General features: G+C 38.7%; 3 protein-coding genes across 3 annotated transcripts in view; 1 reads left to right on the forward strand and 2 right to left on the reverse strand.

The window, feature by feature from the left end:
- The window catches only part of pkd1l1 (polycystin 1 like 1, transient receptor potential channel interacting), a gene marked incomplete at both ends in the record, with an annotated part of 42,216 nt that overhangs the window by 14,055 nt on the left and 7,166 nt on the right, over positions 1-20,995 (forward strand). Inside the window, 11 exons of the mRNA XM_079576353.1 lie at positions 54-344; positions 404-619; positions 1,836-1,946; positions 2,015-2,166; positions 2,906-3,006; positions 3,077-3,269; positions 3,688-3,892; positions 19,596-19,702; positions 20,169-20,268; positions 20,341-20,472; positions 20,566-20,739. Coding sequence (XP_079432479.1) covers positions 54-344; positions 404-619; positions 1,836-1,946; positions 2,015-2,166; positions 2,906-3,006; positions 3,077-3,269; positions 3,688-3,892; positions 19,596-19,702; positions 20,169-20,268; positions 20,341-20,472; positions 20,566-20,739 — 1,782 coding nt within the window. The remainder of the gene's footprint in view (positions 1-53; positions 345-403; positions 620-1,835; positions 1,947-2,014; positions 2,167-2,905; positions 3,007-3,076; positions 3,270-3,687; positions 3,893-19,595; positions 19,703-20,168; positions 20,269-20,340; positions 20,473-20,565; positions 20,740-20,995) is intronic.
- LOC306977816 (cerebellin-1-like) lies at positions 13,918-14,966 on the reverse strand (the record flags this gene model as incomplete). Its single annotated transcript, XM_079576258.1, has 5 exons — positions 14,730-14,966; positions 14,605-14,646; positions 14,485-14,526; positions 14,282-14,410; positions 13,918-14,201 (listed from the first exon to the last, which is right to left on the reverse strand). The coding sequence occupies exons 1-5, from the start codon at positions 14,956-14,958 to the stop codon at positions 13,918-13,920; spliced, it is 726 nt and encodes a 241-aa protein (XP_079432384.1). The 5' UTR covers positions 14,959-14,966.
- LOC306977817 (complement C1q-like protein 2) lies at positions 18,469-19,362 on the reverse strand (the record flags this gene model as incomplete). Its single annotated transcript, XM_079576259.1, has 3 exons — positions 19,147-19,362; positions 18,841-18,969; positions 18,469-18,755 (listed from the first exon to the last, which is right to left on the reverse strand). The coding sequence occupies exons 1-3, from the start codon at positions 19,298-19,300 to the stop codon at positions 18,469-18,471; spliced, it is 570 nt and encodes a 189-aa protein (XP_079432385.1). The 5' UTR covers positions 19,301-19,362.

The following is a 20,995-nucleotide window of genomic DNA, read 5'->3' on the forward strand; positions in this document are numbered from 1 at the left end:
TAACTTCAAAACCCATTCTTTTCTTTTGGGATTTTAATTTCCTTTATTTTCAGGTGACATTATCAAGTGTAAGGAAACTGACAGGCTTCGCTCAGGCCATGTCAGAGCAAGTGTTTCTGGACCAGCAGACACTGAGCCATATGATGTCGCTGCTTTCACTCAATCTGAAGGCTGTGTCGAGTTACAGCGATCAAAATGACCCGTCTTTTTACAATGCACTCGGCCATAATGGAGTTCCCGCTCTTAACGACTGCTTAACACACTCCACTGATGCTTTGAAAGGATCGAGTTTGGCGAAGCATCTTGTTGACAGTATTCTGCACACGGTCTCACTGATAACAATGGTAAGAAATACTATTATTACTTGTGCAACTGTGTCCATTGACGTTTCCCTTTCTTTTAGAGATTCATCTGGCTTCACAAAATGGAGGACTTTAAACTGAGCGGAGGCCTCTTGTCTGTGTTCGCCACGTACCCAAATCGAAGCGCGACGGTCCACGGTGCTTTGAGTGTCCTGGACCTGCCTCAGTCTTTTGTCCAGCGCTTGGACTCGTGTGTGGTCAGTGTAGTGACTGAGCTCAGCCAGAACCCCTTCACTTGGGCTGAAGCTTCAGGAGCGGTAAGTTCATACTGACAATGAAACTATGATGAAAACACAGCACTGACTTTTACTGAGTGCTAGATAAACTGGTAAATACAGTTGCCATGCATTTTCTTCTGACAGAACTCTATTTTAGCTTACATTACATTTAGCTTACATTCATATTATTGTATTTTAACAACAACCACATTCTCATTGAGCTTCACCCACATGAACAAAGCACACACTTGTTCCTTTGAATTTACTGTAGATGATATGAGGCTCTTTCAAACCCTGTCACCAGAAGTTTAGATGTTTTCTTTTAATTTTTACTTAGTCATTATTAGCTGACAAAGAAATATCTGGAGATTTTAGTCACAGTCAGACGAAATATTACGTCGACAAAATATTTTAGTTGACGAAATTATGCAAAATTGTGATCAGGAATTCTCTGTCTATTTTGTTTCTGACTGTATTTAGCTTCTTAACCCCCACCATAACCAAGTGCTTCTCTTCTCCAGCTTTACCCAAATCTAAAAGGCCACAGCTTATAGGTCAGAGTAATTTGAAAGCTAAGACAAATCTCATCTAAACAAATCTCTTTCCTTGCGTTGGTGCCGCGTTGTCATTTTTTTTTTTTTTTTTCCATTGTGCTTTTGTCTCACACTTTTTTTCACTTTTGTGTTTCGTTTTTGTTGTGTTTTGTGTCAGGCTTTTGTTGCTCTTTCGTTAAGTTTCCATCTTCCTTTTCGTGTCATTATTGTCCCTTTTTTGCCACATTTTTTGTCTTTTTTTTTTATCCCTTTTGTGTCACTTTTGTGCTGCTCTTTTGTGGCTTTTTTGTTGTGTTTTGTGTCACGTTTTCCTCGTTTTCGTCTCATTTTTGTTGCTTTTTTGACACTTTTTTGAATGAATAGTGCAATGTAAAGCGTCTTTGAGTGTCCAGAAAAGCGCTATATAAAACCAATGTATTATTATTATTATTATTATTTGGGCAAAGCCAAAGTGCTCGGTTCAGGCGGGGGTTAAGAGGTTAATGTGCCACGCTTTTTCCACTTTACTTAATATATTTAGTTTTTATGATATTGTATGTGTCATGTTCGGACACAATGGGAAATCTTGTGAAAAGTTCTAAAAATAGCGCTCATAACAGCAAAAGCATTGTGACTCATAACCTTGATAATTGACAATAATAGGTGGAATCACATTAACAATTCAGTGTTTTATTTCTGTTATTGTTTTGTTTCTTTTCTAGATTACTGGACCAGTCGTTGAACTAAGTTTGTTCAGATGCAGCACAAGAAGAAAGATGCCGGTCAGATTCCTCTCTCAGCCTTTTGACGTTGAACTCCAACAACCAACAAATGTACGTCTGTTTCAAAAGAATTAACTGCACAACAATTAACACAAATAAACTAATATTAATCTCTTTAGCAAAGCATCTCACCTGAGTACATTCTCCATCACAACAAGATCAACTACCACAGCTTCAACGTTTCCCATGAGCACTTGCAACAGGTCATTCGGCTACGTGTGCAGTTCACCTCTTCAGCCACCAGGGGGTTTCCTGTTACTCTTCTCTTCAGGTAAACAGATACAACACAGTTTTACCAAAGACACACAGTTAACACCCGCCTTAACTGAGCGCATTTTCTTCAGTTTGGCTTTACCCAAATCTAAAAAGAGCAACAAAACCGTGATAAAAATATGAAGTAAACTCAACAAAAAAGTGGGAAAAAAAGTGAAAAAGTGGCAAAAATGTGAAGAAGATAAAAGTGACAGCGACATGGCACCAACGCAAGGGATCCGTTTGGATAAGTTTTGCAGGTCTTAGCTTTCAAATGAGGCGTGACATTGGTCTAGAGGTTCCAGTCGAGAAACTTTTAGATTTGGGTAAAGTTGAACTAGAGAAAAGGTGAGGGTTAAGAGGTTAAGACCTACATCTAAACTGATCTCTTTCCTCGCCGTTTATTTGTCTTTTTTTTTTTCATTTTCATCAAATTTTTGCTACTTTTTCATCGCTTTTCGTCACTTTTTTGTTGCTCTTTTTTGGCTCTTTTGTCACACACTTTTTCATCACTTTTTTGCCATTTTTCTGCCTTTTTTGTCACATTTTGTCGCTCTTTTGTTGCATTTTCATCCTCATTTATGTCTTATTTTTGTTGCTATTTTGACTCTTTTTTCAGGAAGCTTTTGAATTTGGGTAAAACCAAATTGGAGAAAATGCGTTAAGCAACATCACTTTTCCAGGATCATTTGGACTCAGTTTAATCTGTGGATCTAGCTGTTGTAATGAATAAGTAATATTTATTTTTCATTTGATAGGACATTTGAAAAACCGACCCCCAGTGACTACCATTTACGCAAAATGCACAACTGGCCGAGACGTTCAATTCATGTGACGTTACCGTCAAACTTTTTCAATGGTGAGACTTTTGAAGAAGCAGCTAAAGAAGAAGAGAACCGTGAGCTAAGCAGAATTTGTTTTCCCTTTAGCCGATGGGGTGGTGCACCTCGCTCTCCTGAATGCGGACTTTGAAAACCCCCACAAATGGAGGGACGCTCGGGTCAGTTACGGAGTGAGAGTGGAAAGCAGCCAGTGTTTGTCCTGGGACGGTCCCAGAGGGGCTTGGACGCCACACGACTGCAAAACAAAGGCCGCAGACACGTCCTCTGCTGTCAACTGCAGGTGGGATGATAGTGAAGTGAAGCTCTATTGAGTCCCTCCACTTTACTGGTATGAATAATCATATTACATACAGTGTGGATGTATTTGTTTGGAACCTGATATGACATAGTGAAAAGCTACACCATTGACTGATCATTAGTGTATTGCATAGATTAACAAATTCTATGTGTTGTGTGTTTTGTAGTTGTCACCTTTTGCACCCAGTGACTGTGAGGCAGCAACAGATTTCAACCAGTTTTATTAGAGGAGAAATAGACCCATTTGTGAGGTGAACTATTATGTTTTTTTTTCACTTAAATGGATGCTATTCCATAATTTGGTCTCTTATCTGTCTGTAGTATCCAGTTAAATATTCAAAGAAGCTGCAAAGCACATTTATTTTTTGTACATTAGGTATATTTCTCTTTCTTTCCATCAGTGTGTCGTACAACTGGACAGTGGTCGTCGTGCTGGCGCTGACCCTGAGCCTCTACATCGGAGCGCTGGTTTTGAGTGGAAGCACTAACATCGTCTCTGGGGAAAGAAGAGTTCACTACCTGTCTGATAATTTACCCTGTGAGCCGTGTCTTTATGCCGTCACCGTCCACACCGGCCTCTGCTCTGCGGCTGAGATGAGCGCTAAGGTAAGACGTGTTTTTAATGCCGTTATTTATATAGGCAGCTCATGAAATGTACTGGCATGATTTGACATCTCGGCTTCACAGAAAATGAGGCTCTGTTTAAAATGATCTATATATGTTTTCAATTTGATAACTGTGATGAATTACATAGTACACAATAATTACATCGTAGCCACAATTATGAGAAACTGATGAGTTCTACTATTGTTAGTAGTTACAAAAAAGAAAGACATAAGTGCCATCAGCGTCATTTATTTAGTGTGGCAGTTACAGAGGAAAAATCAGAAATCCACTGAAGACTGTACGGTTCAATTGATCATCATAAACATAAAATCCTGAATCTAGGACCAAGTACACGACATCCCCCTTCTCCAACTCAAGAGCAAACCCAGTTGAAACACTGACAAATTTGTAATCAGTGGCACCGACGGGCCAGCTCACTATCTTGTCATTGTGGTAGAGGAAAAGTCCAAACGGCGCATGAGTTACAGCGCTAAATCCTGTGAATCTGAAGTAGTAGACCCCACGTACTGGAGCCGTGAAGACGCCTGTATCAGAGTAACAGCTGATCAGTACAATCTCTAGTGCAAATATTTACTTACAGCTTGACAGACTCTGTGTAAACATACTGCACCTGTATCTGTGTCGTAGGCCTTTCCAAAATTAGTTAGGACTTTACTAAATTTCAGGGTAATGTCAGTGTCGAAGTTACCGATTTCACCGGCGTCTGTCAGAGCAACGGAGAACGCCACCTTTGGAGTCTCTGCATGAATTAAACAGCAAAACATTCAGTTCTCTGTTTTTTGATTTGAAGCAATTGTTTCTTTTTGTGCGACCTGTGATCTGCCTTTTGAGCTCTTCAACCTCAGCATTCAACACTGTCAACAGGTTTAGCAATTTATTCCTGTGCAACTTAATTGACTTCATGTTTACATCTGTGAATATTGCGACTTACGTGCGACTTTATTTTCATTTGCTGTAGTAAACACAAAGAAAACACAACTTTTTCATATATATTCAATCTTAAGACAAAGCAGCAACTCTTTAGTTTATATTCATCACCTGATTTTTCTTGCTCCAGCTTCTCAATCTTGCTTTTGCTGTTGCTGATGTCAATATTTTGCTGGATCACCATGTCTCTCAGCTCTGCCCAGAGATCTGCTGTGATGTTGATTTCACCATTGTCTTTCTTCATCGTCTTCGTCTCAGCCCATGTTTGACTGAGAAAGAGCAGCAAGAACACACAAATCCTCACAGTTGCCATGTCTTGAGAAAATAGTAACTTCTGCTGTTTTTTCATCTCAGCTGTCTGTATTTATAGAGCTGAATCAAGGACGTGAGAAATAAACCGGGTGTTTTTGATGGAAAATTACCCAAGGATTAGTCAACATTTCACTGAATGAAGAAACACACCTTGATACGTAGATCAAAAATATTATAAACTCAAACGTTTTCCGACCATTTCAAGCTCTTCCTCCTCTGCCCATGTTTGAATATGAGCATCTATATCACAGATGTTTGTATTTATAGAGCTGAAGGTTTGCTGTGTTGGTGGAATATTTACCATAGCATTAGTAAACAAACCTTGGAGGGACATTTCTGTATATTAGGAGACAGTGGTGCTTTGTGTGTGGGGTTGTGTTGTTATAATTTATGTTGCTCAGAGGCTTTATTTTTGATCAATGCAGTTTCATTCTGACCATGTTCAAGCCCATTTGTGTCCATGCTCAGGAAAACAGTGACAGCTGCAGGTCACAGCTTGGATCCAGTGTCTCTGTCGGGCTATAATAGTGAATTGTACAAATCTACAGGCCAGGACTGAGTTAAGGAATAAAGTTTTCAGGAAGATGCTGACACTGGGAGGCTGCATGTCTGCGGTTTATACTGTTGTTACTTTTCATTTATTAGGTTTTCATTGTTCGAGTAGTTCAAGAGATTTATGCGAAAAGAAGCTCAAATGTGCAGATGAGACTTTACAGCTGTTTTTGGCCCATTTTAAAAGGATCACTGATGCAAAAAAACAAAAGTCATTAAAGAGTGAAAGAAATATGATATATCTTCAGACATCCAGAACTCAAAGATGCAACACAAATAATAATGAACAAAAATATATAAATTGACCCTGATAATTGAGCCGTGTCTCTTTGCCGTCACCGTCCACACCGGCCTCTGCTCTGTGGCTGAGATGAGGCAAAGGTAAGACATGTTTTTAATGTCGTTCTTTATATGGGAAGCTCATGAAATGTACTGGCATGATATGATTGATCTGTTTAAAATGATCATGTGAATGTTAAGCTTTGATGTTTTCAATTTGATAACTGGGATGAATTAAACTGCCAAGTACAAAATAATTACAGCATAAACAGAATTATGAGAAACTGATGAGATCTACAATGATTAGTGTTTAAATTAAAAAAAAATATATATATACAGTAACATTGTTTTCTTTGCAAGCTACATAACCACTCAGCCTGGTTAAATGCAGAAACCTGATGCTGTATTTTGATTGTGTGCATATTGTGCAGTCTGTAAATAAATACATCTACAGTCTCAGATAATATTTCGATTTAGTGATATGCCGTTTTTTTCCGCCTAATCAGAAGAAAGACGTAAGCGTCATGAGCATCATTTATTTAGTGTGGCAGTTACAGAGGAAAAATCAAAAATCCACTGAAGACTGTACGGTTATAAGAATTATCATATATATAACGATTTGAAGGTAGGACCAAGCGCACGACATCCCCCGTCTCCAACTCAAGAACCAACCCATTTGAAACACTGGAATAACCCATACCATAGTTGTGATCATCGTTCCTGCACACTCTCCTGTCATTGTGGTAGAGGAAAACCCCTACATAATGATCTGTTGTTATGCCAACTCCTGTAAATCTGAAGTAGTAAACCCCTCGTAATGGAGCCGTGAAGAGCCCTGTAACAGAGTAACAGCTGATCAGTACAATCTCTAGTGCAGATATTTACTTAAAGCTTGAGTGTAAATTTACTGTACCTGTATGTGTGTTATAGGCTTTTCCAATATTAGTGAAGACTTTACTAAATTTCAGGGTAATTTCAGTGTTGAATGAACCGATTTCTCCTGCGTCTGTCAGACCAACGGAGAACGCCACCTTTGGAGTCTCTGCATAAATACAACAAAACACTCAGTTCTCTCTTTTTTGAAACTTTAAATTATTGTTTATTTTTGTACGACCTGTTATCTGCCTTTTGAGCTCTTCAACCTCAGATTCACTGGCGCTCAAACTAGCATCCAACACTGTAAACAGGTTTCAAGTGTTATCAGTTTGTTCCTGTTTAACCTAATTGGTCTCATGTTTACATCTGTGAACTTACTAACTTACTTACATGCAACTTTATTTTCATTTATGGTCATCCTAGATATCAATTCTGCAGTAAACACAAAGAAAACACAACACTTACAAATATGCAGTCTTAAGACAAAGCAACAACTCTTTAGTTTGTATTCATCACCTGATTTCTCTTCCTCCAGCTTTTCAATCTTGCTTTTGCTGGTGATCACCATGTCTCTCAGCTCTGCCCAGAGATCCGCTGTGACGTTGATTTCACCATTGTCTTTCTTCATCGTCTTCGTCTCAGCCCATGTTTGACTGAGAAAGAGCAGCAAGAAAACACAAATCCTCACAGTTGCCATGTCTCGAGAAAATAGTAACTTCTGCTGTTTTTTCATCTCAGCTGTTTGTATTTATAGAGCTGAATCAAGGACGTGAGAAATAAACCAGGTGTTTTTGATGGAAAATGACCCAAGGATCAGTCAACATTTCACTGAATGAAGAAACACACCTTGATACGTAGATCAATAATATTATAAACATTTTCGTGCTCTTAGAATGATTAGTCTGTGATCGGCTTTTATTTTAACCACAGTTATGAGAGAGTGATGATGTTGGCGTCAGGTATTAATAAGATATTCATTTCACTGCCAACTTTCAAATGGAATGAAACCTGATAGAGTGTTTACACATTTTATAAAAATAGGTATAGTTAATCCATCCATCTGCAGTCTTTTTGCTAATATTGAGCATTCTTCTTAAATATTAGAGTACGGTCCGGCTCTTCCTCCTCTGCCCATGTTTGACTGAGAAAGAGCAGCAAGAAAAAACTAATCCTCTGTAGACTCATCTCTACAGAAATTATTGAATATGAGCATCTGTATCACAGATGTTTGTATTTGTAGAGCTGAAGGTTTTCTGTCTTGGTGGAATATTTACCATAGCATTAGTAAACCAACCTTGGCGGGACATTTCTGTATATTAGGAGACAGTGGTGCTTTGTGTGTGGAGTTGTGTTGGTATAATTTATGTTGCTCTGTATTGATTGTGATTGAGTTTTGTTTTTGATCAATCCAGTTTCATTCTGACCATATTCAAGCCCGTTTGTGTCCATGCTCAGGACAACAGTGACGGCTCAGGTCACATCTTGGATCCAGTGTCTCTGTCAGACGATTATAGTGAATTGTACAAATCTATAGGTTATGTTGTTACTTTTCATTGATTAGGTTTTCATTGTTGGAGTTGTTCAAACTTTAGTTTGTTTGTTAAGTTTGAGACTTATGTGAAAATAAGCTTAAATCTGCAAATGAGACTTTACAGCTGTTTTTGGCCCATTTTTAAACACAAGAATCACTGATGGAAAACAAAAGCCATTAAAGAGTGAAAGAAATATAAGATTTCTGCAGACGTCCAGCCCTCAAAGATGCAACACACTCAAAATTATCATAAACAAAAAATATATACATTATATAAATGGACACGAGATGACAAAGGAACTGCAACTACTTTTCAATATTTCTTTTTTTATATAGTATAATAATATTGTGTCTGAATAACAACAAACATTTAATTAATTTTGCTAAACATTATTACCATAATTTTGAAAGAGAGATGGTAAGTAGTTTAAATATATTTGTATTTACACATGAAGTATCAGTAATCAGCCTGGGTTAGTGCTGTAACCTGATGCAGAACTTGCATTGTAGACACATTGTATAAAACAGAAGGCACAATATGTAAATCAATTAATCTATTGTCTGCCAATGTGATGCTATGCGAAAAGCATTTTTTTCTTGTGGGAAAGAAAGGCTCAGTAGAATTTATTATGGAAGTGTTGCAGTTACAGAGGAAAAATCAGAAATCCACTGAAGACTGTATAGTTGTCAGAAGAATCATATACACCGTAACCTGAGGGCAAGACCAAGTACACTACATCCCCCTTTTCCATCTCAAGAACAAACCCATTTGAAACTAAGTCATAACGTGTATCGTTTATATCAAAGTTCCTGCTCACTCTCTTGTCATTGTGGTAGAGGTCAATTGCTATGGACTGATGACTTGCAGCGACAAATCCTGTGTATCTGAAGAAGTAGACTCCACGAAATGGAGCAGTGAAGACGCCTGCAACAGAGTAACTTCTAATTAGTGCAATCTCAAGGGATATAGATGTTCAAGATCAAGATATAGTTATTTATAGGCTAACATAATGGTCTGTACAAACCTGTATGTGTGTTGTAGGCTTGGCCATAATTAGTTAGGACTTTAGTAAATTTCAGGGTAATGTCAGTGTTAAATGGACCGATATGACCTGCGTCTGACAGACCAAGTGAAAACGCCACCTTTGGAGTCTCTGCAGGAATTAAACAGCAAAACACTTTCAGCTCTTTGCTCACTCTTTCTCAGCATGGCAATATTCTGTATATTCATTTTGATGACCTGTAATCTGCCTTTTGAGCTCTGCAACCTCAGATTCACTGGCGCTCAATCTCGCATCCAACACTGTAATCACATCATATTAAATGTATTCTTGTTTAATCATACCTGCAACCAACCGGAAACATTTCTATTGCATGTTACAATATCCAAGTTTTGTGCGTCACCTGATTTTTGTTCCTCCAGTTTCTCAATCTTGCTTTTGCTGTTGCTCAGGTCAAACTTTTGGTCGATCACCATGTCTCTCAGCTCCTTCAGCTCTTCCCAAACATTTACTGTGATGTTGATTTCACCATTGTCTTGTCTCACGTCTTGCTTCATGTCGACCATTTGAAGCTCCTCCGTCTCAGCCCATGTTTGACTGAGAAAGAGCAGCAAGAAAACACAAATCCTCACAGTTGCCATGTCTCGAGAAAATCGTAAATTCTGCTGTTTTTTCATCTCAGCTGTCTGTATTTATAGAGCTGAATCCAGGACATGAGAAATAAACCAGATGTTTTTGATGGAAAATTACCCAAGGATCAGTCAACATTTTACTGAATGAAGAAACACACCTTGATACGTAGATCAATAATATTACAAACTCAAACATTTTCTTGCACTAAGAATGATTAGTCTGTGATCGGCCTTTATTTTAACCACAGTTATGAGAGAGTGATGATGTTGGCGTCTAATTTACAGCATCAAGTATTAATAAGATATTGATTTCACTGCCAACTTCTCAGCCTCGTTTAATGGAATGAAACCTGATAAAGAATGTTTTATTTTATAACATTTTTATAAAATAGGTATAGTTAATCTATCCATCTGCAGTCTTTTTAGCTAATATTGAGCATTCTAGGGAGTACAGTCCGGCTCTTCCTCCTCTGCCCATGTTTGACTGAGAAACAGCAGCAAGAAAACACTAATCCTCACAGTTGTCATCTCTAGAGAAATTATTGAATATGAGCATCTATATCACAGATGTTTGTATTTATAGAGCTGAAGGTTTGCTGTGTTGGTGGAATATTTACCATAGCATTAGTAAACCAACCTTGGCCGGACATTTCTGTATATTAGGAGACAGTGGTGCTTTGTGTGTGGGGTTGTGTTGTTATAATTTATGTTGCTCAGTATTGATTGTGATCGAGGTTTTATTTTTGATCAATGCAGTTGCATTCTGACCATATTCAAGCCTGTTTGTGTCCATGCTCAGGACAACAGTGACGGCTGCAGGTCACATCTTGGATCCAGTGTCTCTGTCGGACAATTATAGTGAATTGTACAAATCTACAGGCCAGGACTGAGTTGAGGAATAAAGTTTTCAGGAAGCTGCTGACACTGGGAGGCTGCATGTCTGTGTGTTTATGCTGTTGTTACTTTTCATTGATTAGGTTTTTATTGTTCGAGTAGTTCAAGAGACTAGTATCACTTTTTAGGTTCGTTTTGTCAGACACTAAGGTTAGAGATGCTGAAGATCTTTTACCTTCAACATCTCTAACCTTAGTGTCTGACAAAACAACCCTAAAAAGTGATACTAGAACACAAGTAGACACAATGAACGTTACGAAGTTTAGTTCAAGAGACTTATGCGAAAAGAAGCTAAAATCTGCATATGAGACTTTACAGCTGTTTTTGGCCCATTTTAAAAGGATCACTGATGGAAAACAAAAGTCAAAGAGTGAAAGAAATATGATATATCTTCAGACATCCAGACCTCAAAGATGCAACACAAATAATCCTGAATAAAAATATATAAATTGACCCTCTGAGCCGTGTCTCTTTGCCGTCACCGTCCACACCGGCCTCTGCTCTGTGGCTGAGATGAGGCAAAGGTAAGACATGTTTTTGATGTCGTTATTTATATGGGAAGCTCATGAAATGTACTGGCATGATTTGATTGATCTGTTTAAAATGATCATGTGAATGTTAAGCTTTGATGTTTTCAATTTGATAACTGGGATGAATTAAACTGTCAAGTACAAAATAATTACAGCATAAACAGAATTATGAGAAACTGATGAGATCTACAATGGTTAGTGTTTAAATAAAAAAAACAATGTATATACAGTATATTGTTTTCACTGTGAACTATAACAACTCAGCCTGGTTAAATGCAGAAACCTGATGCTGTATTTTGATTGTGTGCATATTGTGCAGTGTGTAAGTAAATGCATCTACAGCCTCAGATAGTATTTCTATTTAGTGATATGCCGTTTTTTTCTGCCTAATCAGAAGAAAGACATAAGCGTCATCAGCATCATTTATTTAGTGTGGCAGTTACAGAGGAAAAATCAGAAATCCACTGAAGACTGTACGGTTATCTGAATCATCGTATATAACATGACCTGAAGCTAGGGCCAAGTACACGACATCCCCCTTCTCCAACTCAAGAACCAATCCACTTGAAACATTGGCATGACCCGCACCATCTTTGTAATCATTGTTCCAGTTCACTCTCTTGTTATTGTGGTAGAGGAAAACTCCTAACCAATGATTAGTTCTAATGCTAAATCCTGTGAATCTGAAGTAGTAAACCCCACGTAATGGAGCCATGAAGACGCCTGCAACAGAGTAACAGCTGATCAGTACAATCTCTAGTGCAGATATTTACTTATTTCCTGTACCTGCATGTGTGTTATAGCCTTGTCCATAATTAGTGAAGACTTTACTAAATTTCAGGGTAATTTCAGTGTTGACTGGACCAATATCACCTGCGTCTGTCAGACCAACGGAGAACGCCACCTTTGGAGTCTCTGCATAAATTAAACAGCAAAACACTCAGTTCTGTCTTTTTTGAGACTTTAAATTATTGTTTCTTTTTGTGCAACCTGTGATCTGCCTTTTGAGCTCTTCAGTCTCAGCGTCCAACACTGTAAACAGGTTTCAAGTATTAGCAATTTGTTCCATATTTGTTTCATGTTTACGTCTGTGAATATTGCGACTTACCTGCAACTTTATTTTCATTTGTGATCAACCTAGATAATAATTCTGCAGTAAACACAAAGAAAACACAACACTTACATATATATTCAATTCTTAAGACAAGGCAACAACTCTTTAGTTTGTATTCATCACCTGATTTTTCTTCCTCCAGCTTTTCAATCTTGCATTTGCTGGTGATCAGGTCAATCTTTTGCTCGATCACCATGTCTCTCAGCTCCTTCAGCTCTGCCCAAACATTTACTGTGATCATTTGAAGCTCCTCCGTCTCAGCCCATGTTTGACTGAGAAAGAACAGCAGAAAAACACTAATCCTCACAGTTGCCATGTCTCGAGAAAATCGTAAATTCTGCTGTTTTTTCATCTCAGCTGTTTGTATTTATAGAGCTGAATCCAGGACATGAGAAATAAACCAGGTGGTCTCTAGTACAGATATTTACTTAAAGCTTGTTTACATACTGTACCTGTATCTGTGTTGTAGGCCTGTCCAAAATTAGTTAAGACTTTACTAAATTTCAGGGTAATATCAATGTTAAATGGACCAATTTGACCTACGTTTGTCAGACCAATGGAGAACGCCACCTTTGGAGTCTCTGCATGAAGCAGAACACTTTAAACACTTTGAACTCTCAGTTCTCTGTTTCTCAATATCATAAAATTGTGATTCTTACTTCTTACTTAATCTGGCTTTTGAGGGCTTCAACCTCAGCATTCAACACTGCACATTATTGTAAATTGATTCCTGTCTGAACGTACATGTTCCCAGAAACATTTCTCTTGCATTGTTGTCTAAGTTTTGCTTCATTTGGTTTTTCTTCCTCCAATTTCTCAATCTTGATTTTGCTGTTGCTCAGGTCAGTTTTTTGCTCGATCAACATGTCTCTCAGCTCCTTCAGCTTCTGCCCTTAGATCCACTGTGATGTTGGTTTTGTCTTGTCCTTTCTGTTGCTTCATGTCGACCATTTCCTGCTCTTTATTCTGTTGCTGCTTTTCATTTATTAGGCTTTCATTGTTTGAGTAGTTCAAGAGACTTATGCGAAAAGAAGCTAAAATGAGACTTTACAGCTGTTTTTGGCCCATTTTTAAACATAAGAATCACTGATGAAAAACAAAAGCCATTAAAGAGTGAAAAAATATACGATTTCTGCAGACGTCCAGCCCTCAAAGCTGCAACACAAATAATCATGAATAAAAATATATATAAATTTACCTGATTATGCTGTATTTTGATTGTGTGCATATTGTGCAGTGTGTAAATAAGTGCATCTACAGTCTTTGATAATATTTCTATTTAGTGATATACAGTTTTTTCTACCTGTACAAAAGAAAGACGTAAGTGCCATCAGGATCATTTATTTAGTGTTGCAGTTACAGAACAAAAATCAGAAATCCACTGAACACTGTACGGTTAGTTGAATTATCATAAATAACTTGATTTGAATGTAGGGCCAAGTACACCACATCCCCCTTCTCCAACTCAAGAACAAACCCATTTGAAATACTAGCATAACCCACATCATCGTTGTGATCACCGTTAAAGCTCACTCTCTTGTTATTGTGGTAGAGGAAAACTCCTAACCAATGATTAGGTTTTACGCTATAGCCTGTGAATCTGAAGTAGTAGACCCCTCGTAATGGAGCCGTGAAGAGCCCTGCAACAGAGTAACAGCTGATCAGTACAATCACTAGTGCAGATATTTACTTAAAGCTTTATAGACTCAGCATACTGTACCTGTATCTGTGTTATAGGCTTGTCCAAAATTAGTGAAGACTTTACTAAATTTCAGGGTAATTTCAGCATTGACTGGACCGATTTGACCTGCGTCTGTCAGACCAACGGAGAACGCCACCTTTGGAGTCTCTGCATGAATGAAACAGCAAAACACTCAGTTCTTTTTTTTTTTTACTTGAAATTATTGTTTCCCTTTGTACGACCTGTGATCTGCCTTTTGAGCTCTTCAACCTCAGCATCCAACACTGTAAACAGGTTTCAAGTATCATCAATTTGTTCCTGTTTAGCCATATTTGTTGCATGTTTACAATATTGCGACTTACGTGCGTCTTTATTTTCATTAGTGGTCATTCTAGATAATAATTCTGCAGTAAACACAAAGAAAACACAACATTTTCATATATTTTCATTCTTAAGACAAAGCAATTGCTGTTTTGATTATATTTACCAGATTTTTCTTCCTCCAGCTTTTCAATTTTGTTGCTGAAGTCAGTCTTTTGCTGGATCACCATGTCTCTCAGCTCCTTCAGCTCTGCCCAGAGATCCGCTGTGATGTTGCATTTACTGTTGTCTCGTCCCACGTCTTCCTTCATGTCGACCATTTGAAGCTCCTCCGTCTCAGCCCATGTTTGACTGAGAAAGAGCAGCAAGAAAACACTAATCCTCACAGTTGCCATGTCTGGAGAAAATAATACATTCTGCTGTATTTTCATCTCTGTCTGTATTTATAGAGCTGAATCCAGGACATGGGAAATTAACCAGCTGTTTTTGTTTTGATGGAAAACACACAAGCTTTTTCAGTTACTGCAATGTGTGGTCCATACTGTACCTGTATCTGTATCTGTGTTGTAGGCTTGTCCATAAATAGTGAAGACTTTACTAAATTTCAGGGCAATGTCAATGTTAAATGGACCGATTTGACCTGCGTCTGTCAGACCAACGGAGAACGCCACCTTTAGGTTTTCTGCACGAGGCAAAACACTTTCAATTCTCAGTTCTCTGTTTCTCAATATAACAAGATTCTGATTCTTACTTCTTACTTAATCTGGCTTTTGAGGGCTTCAACCTCAGCATTCAACTCTGCACATTATTGTAAATTGATTCCTGTCTAAACGTACATGTTCCCAGAAACATGTCTCTTGCATTGTTGTCTAAGTTTTGCTTCACCTGATTTTCTTTCTTCCAGTTTCTCAATCTTGCTTTTGCTGTTGCTCAGTTCAATCTTTTGCTCGATCACCATTTGAAGCTCCTCCGTCTCAGCCCATGTTTAACTGAGAAAGAGCAGCAAAAAAACACTAATCCTCACAGTTGCCATGTCTGGAGAAAATATTGAATATCTGTATAGCAGATGTCTGTATTTATAGAGCTGAAGGTTTGCTGTGTTGGTGGAACATTTACCATAGCATTAGTAAACCAACCTTGGCAGGATATTTGTGTATATTAGGAGACAGTGGTGCTTTTTATGTGGGGTTGTGTTATTAATTTATGTTGCTCGGTATTGATTGGGATTGAAGTTTGAGGTTTTATTTTTCGGTTTTCATTCTGACAATGCAGGCCTGTTTGTGTCTATGTAGTGAACCGAGCTATACAATTAGCTTTTATTAATAAAAATGCCCAAAGGTTAGGGATGGGCGGATTGATACCAAAGTATCGATATATCGATACCAAAACGGCTACTTTTTAAGTATCGATATTGGGCAAAAAGTATCAATATTAATTTGCATATGTAAAAAGAAGGCGGGGCAGCAATTATCAACACAAAAGGATGATTTATTTCTTTGTTCTGAGCCAAAACAGTCCACAACAGCAAAGGATTGAGCTGAGCCAGGCATATCACTCTGGTTTAGGTTCTGTTTGTCATTTAAGTATTAATTTAAAATGTTGTTGATGTATTTAATTTCACATTAGTATGGTTTAATTAACCAGTTAAGTAATATAATTATAATTGACCAGTTAATTATATAAAATAACTCGTTTTAGAAATGTATATTGATTGAAATACATTCACCCATATGAAATGACCAGTGGACCAGTATCGGTATCAACAAAAATGACCCCAAAAGTATCGGTATCGTATCGATTCCAAAAAATGTGGTATCGCCCATCCCTACCAAAAGCAGTATAATTCCACATAAGGACACACAGATAAGGCATTAGGAAAGAGGACAACAGGTTCCAACAATATAAACAGTCATTTAATGACTATAAGTTATTTTCTTTGGCTGTTGTTTTTGTTTTAAAATGTTCAAGAAAACAAATTACAAACAGTACACCAACGACCGATATGTCAACATGAGATGGTTCATTGTGACCCAAATGTAACCCTTTTGACGTTTTATATACATAGGGGCAGAGTGTAGAGCGGGTCGTCGGTTCGAATCCCGCAGGTGCACACTGTCGTTGTGTCCTTGGGCAAGACACTTCACCCTCTTGCCTCCAGTGTCTGTGTACAATGGTGTATGAATGAGAGTGTGAATGGGTGAGTGGTTCCTTGGTGTAAAGAGGGCCTAAAGCAGGTAGAAAGGCGCTATATAAATGTGACCATTTACCGTTATTTACCATATGTCCACTTTCACGGGACCAAAGGTAGGACCGGGTAGGACAAAAGACGTTGGTGGCATCTGTGCTGGTAGTGGGCTCAGGCAGGACTACTTACAAATGGCGGCTTCAGTTACCACCTACATCCCATGTCAAACCCAGTACATTACAATTTGGGACACATACCACTCCCAAGAAACCGTAGAAGGGATACCTATTTCAGCTATTTCAGCACTGGGTCATCTGGACTTGACACTATAGACTGTTAAAAAGAATAGACGACTCCCCCTCACTCCTCCCCATTTGCCACAATGACTACGCTCGAGGGAGAAATCATGGCAGGTTTACAGACTCCCCCTCCCCAGCTCTGACGAAGCATGTTCCTAAAAAGGGACAGTCGGACCCTCATTAGTACGAGATTTTTTTTTTTTTACAAAAGCCGGCCTGGTTTCTTTAATTGTAGCTAACCCAGCGTTATCACAGGAGGAATATCTAACTGTAGAAAGAAAATCAGAAACCAGGCTTTAAAATTGTTTTTAACGTGTCTAAAGCGCAAAGCATTCCAATGGGGTACTAGTGTCAATATGGAGGTACTACAGCAGTGGGGGCCCCTAGTGTTGTCGTCACGAAGCAGAGCAGCCAGCGGCCATTGCTTGACACACCCAATCTACAGTCAATGTCAAAGTAGCCATGACGCGTTTCCCTGAATCCCGAGTGAAAGCGAAACAAATGCTGGGTTGAAGACTAAATCAAGTTGAGCTTAAACAGAAATTTGAGTTTCTCCTGCGCCCACAAAGCACCACTTTCAACAAGGTGAAGCCAGGAAATGCAAGGGGTCAGAGTGCGAACAATGAAAGACAGGGGTTTTTATAGAGTGGGATCTAGCACACCTACGTAGCGGGTGGAATTAACAACCCAAAACACTCGATCTGATACACTCAATATAACGGTGATGACTGCAGGTCACAGCTTGGATCCAGTGTCTCTGTCGGACTATGATAGTGAATTGTACAAATCTACAGGCCAGGACTGAATTAAGGAGTGAAGTTTTCAGGAAGCTGCTGACACAGGGAGGCTGCATGTCTGTATGTTTTGATGTTATTGCTTTTCATTGATTAGGTTTTCATTGTTGGAATTGTTCAAGGGACTTATGTGAAAAGAAGCTGAAAGCTGCATAAGAGACTTTACAGCTGTTTTTGGTCCATTTTTAAACATAAGGATCAATGATGGAAAACAAAAGTCATTGAAGAGTCTGTGTCTGTGTGTTGTGCTGTTGTTACTTTTCATTGATTAGGTTTTCATTGTTCGAGTAGTTCAAGAGACTTATGTGAAAAGAAGGTAAAATGAGACTTTACAGCTGTTTTTGGCCCATTTTTAAACATAAGAAACACTGATGGAAAACAAAAGCCATTAAAGAGTGAAAAAATGTATAGTATGAGTAAACGTCCAGGCCTCAAAGATGCAACACAAATAATTAATAATACATATATATAAATGGACACAAGAAGACAAACAGAACTACAACTACTTTTCATTATTTCATTTATTATTTAGTATAATAATATAGTATTTTCACCACAAACACATTAAGCGCACTTGGACCAAAGTGTTTTCTACTGTATGTTTTGTTTATTGTGTAAGTGTTGCAGTTACTGGGGAAATATCAGAAACCCGCTGAAGACTGAGCGGGTAGTTGGATCATCGTATAAAACAAAATTCGTAGGCAGGGCCAAGTAAACTGCATCCCCCTGCTCCAACTCCAGGACAAACCCATTTGAAACTGTGGCATAACCCACATCATGATTGTTGTGATTGGTGATCCAGCCCACCTTCTTGCTATTGTGGTAGAGGATTGCTCCCATCCCACGATTTGCAGTATTGCTGAATGCTGTGAATCGGAAGTAGTAAACCCCACGGACCGGAGCCAGGAAGACACCTGCAAGGTCAATCACTGATCAGTATAATCTTCTCAAGTTCTCAAACATTTTTGATTTGAACTTAAAGCTTAACAGTGTACATACCTCTATCTGTGTGATAGGCTTGGCCAACATTACTGAGCACTTTACTAAATCTCAGGGTCATGTCTGCTGGAATTGGACCAACAGTTCCAGCGTTAGACAGTCCAACTGAAAATGCCACTTTTGGATTCTCTGCGTGAACAGTTAAACAACAAAACTAATGAATCACAAATGTTCTGCACATTCATTTTTATGAAATTACGTTTGTTTCAGTAATATTTGTGCAATGAGGAAAAGGCTCTGCTGAACGTCTAACCTGTATCCAGAAACATGCAGTATCTATTGCATGTGTGCATCTATGACTGTCACCTGTTCTTTCTTTCTCCAGCTTCTCAATCTTGTTTTTGCTGATGCTCAGGTCAATCTTTTGCTGGGTCACCATGTCCCTGAGCTCCTTCAGCTCCGCCCAAACATCTGTCATGACGCTGATTTTACTGTCGTCTCGTCCCACGTCTTGCTTCATGTCGACCGTTTCAAGCTCATCCTCCTCAGCCCATGTTTGACTGAGAAAGAACAGAAAGCAAACACAAAACCTTACAGCTTTCATGTTCAGAGAAAGTAATAAATTCTGCTGTATCTACATCCCCGCTGTGTGTATTTATGGAGCTGAGTCAAGGACATGAGAAAAGAAGCAAATGTGATGGAAAAAGGATCAGTAAACACTAAACCAAATGACAAAACACACCTCGATACCTGCATCAAATATTCAAAACATTTTTATTTTTGTTGTTGTAGTAAAATCATGTTTCTTTTTATAGGTGTATTTAGTGCTTTGTGGAGAACGTGGATTTTCTCAGACAAAAGAACTACAAGTGTCTGGGTGCTCAGTTTTTAGGAGAAACTCTCAAGACACTTTCATCGTCAGGTACGATCCAACGTTTCTGGACACACATTGACCTCTTAACCCCCGCCCGAACCGAGCACATTTTCTCCAGTTTGGCTTCACCCAAATCTAAAAAGCTTCTTGAAAAGAAGAGCAATAAAAACGAGGAGGTAAAACACAACAAAAATATGACAGAAAAAGTGACAAAAATGAGACAAAAAAGCGACATAAACACAACAACAAAAACATGACTAAAATGCTTAAAACAAATAAAGTTAGGATCAGTTAAGGACTCGGTTAAGGCCGGAGGTAAGAGGTTTTAAGCGTGTGATGCCAGACACTACATTCCTTTGAGGGTTAAACAAGTATGAGTTAGGTATATTATTTGCTTGGCCATCACATCGTTTTATTAATCGCCCTTGCATTGTGTAGCTCTTATTTCTAAATGGATATTATGTGTTTTGAAAAATGTAGCGTTGTCTATTTTTTAACACTGTTTATTTTCCAGTGCGACTGAAAGTCTGGGATCACTGTGTGGGATTCACATCTGGCACGACAACTGTGGACCCTCCCCAACTTGGTACCTTAAACATGTGGAAGTGTGTGAGGTAAATACTGCCCTTAGGTTTTAGTATTAGTGTCTATGGAAGTAGATGAACTAATTTGTTTGTCATTAATAGCTGAACAAGGATCATCAGGTTAAAGGACGCACTTGGCTTTTTGTCGGTCAGTGCTGGCTGGCTGTGGACAAGAGTGACGGCCGAGTCGAGCGAATGCTGAGAGTTTACGAGGAGAAAATGGCCTTTGCAAAAGTAAGATGTTCAGGCTATTATTTTGTTGCCTTTATTGCATTTCAACGTAAACCAATGTGACTCTGTGGTCATTTCGCACCTGTTTGGTCGTAGGTGTTGAGGTTCAAAGTGTGGGACTTCATGGCAGACTTCCACATCTGGATATCAGCCCACAGCTGCCCAAACCCGAGCTCTTTCACACGCTGCCAAAGACTGAGCGTGTGTGTTTTACTGCTGCTGGGCTTCGCCTGCGTCAGCACTGTTCTCATATCGCAAAACGATGACGAGGTTAGTATCAGGACTGAGCAGTGAAATATGTAATTGCAATTTCTCTGACTAGTGTGAATTTGTTTGAAAACCTTCACAGAGCTAAACTAATCCATAAATCACATGCATTTAAGAACATGTGTATAGAGGTCTTTAAGGGGCTAGATGCAAGTTGGCAATTTTATACTCACTACTGCCACCCCAGGTCATATGTGTAACTGCACCTTCTTCATTAAGCTTGTGCATTACGGACCGAAGTAACAACTTTTTTTTAGTG

The sequence above is a fragment of the Gobius niger genome (assembly GCF_951799975.1).
Source record: "Gobius niger genome assembly, chromosome: 18".
NCBI lineage: Eukaryota > Metazoa > Chordata > Actinopteri > Gobiiformes > Gobiidae > Gobius > Gobius niger.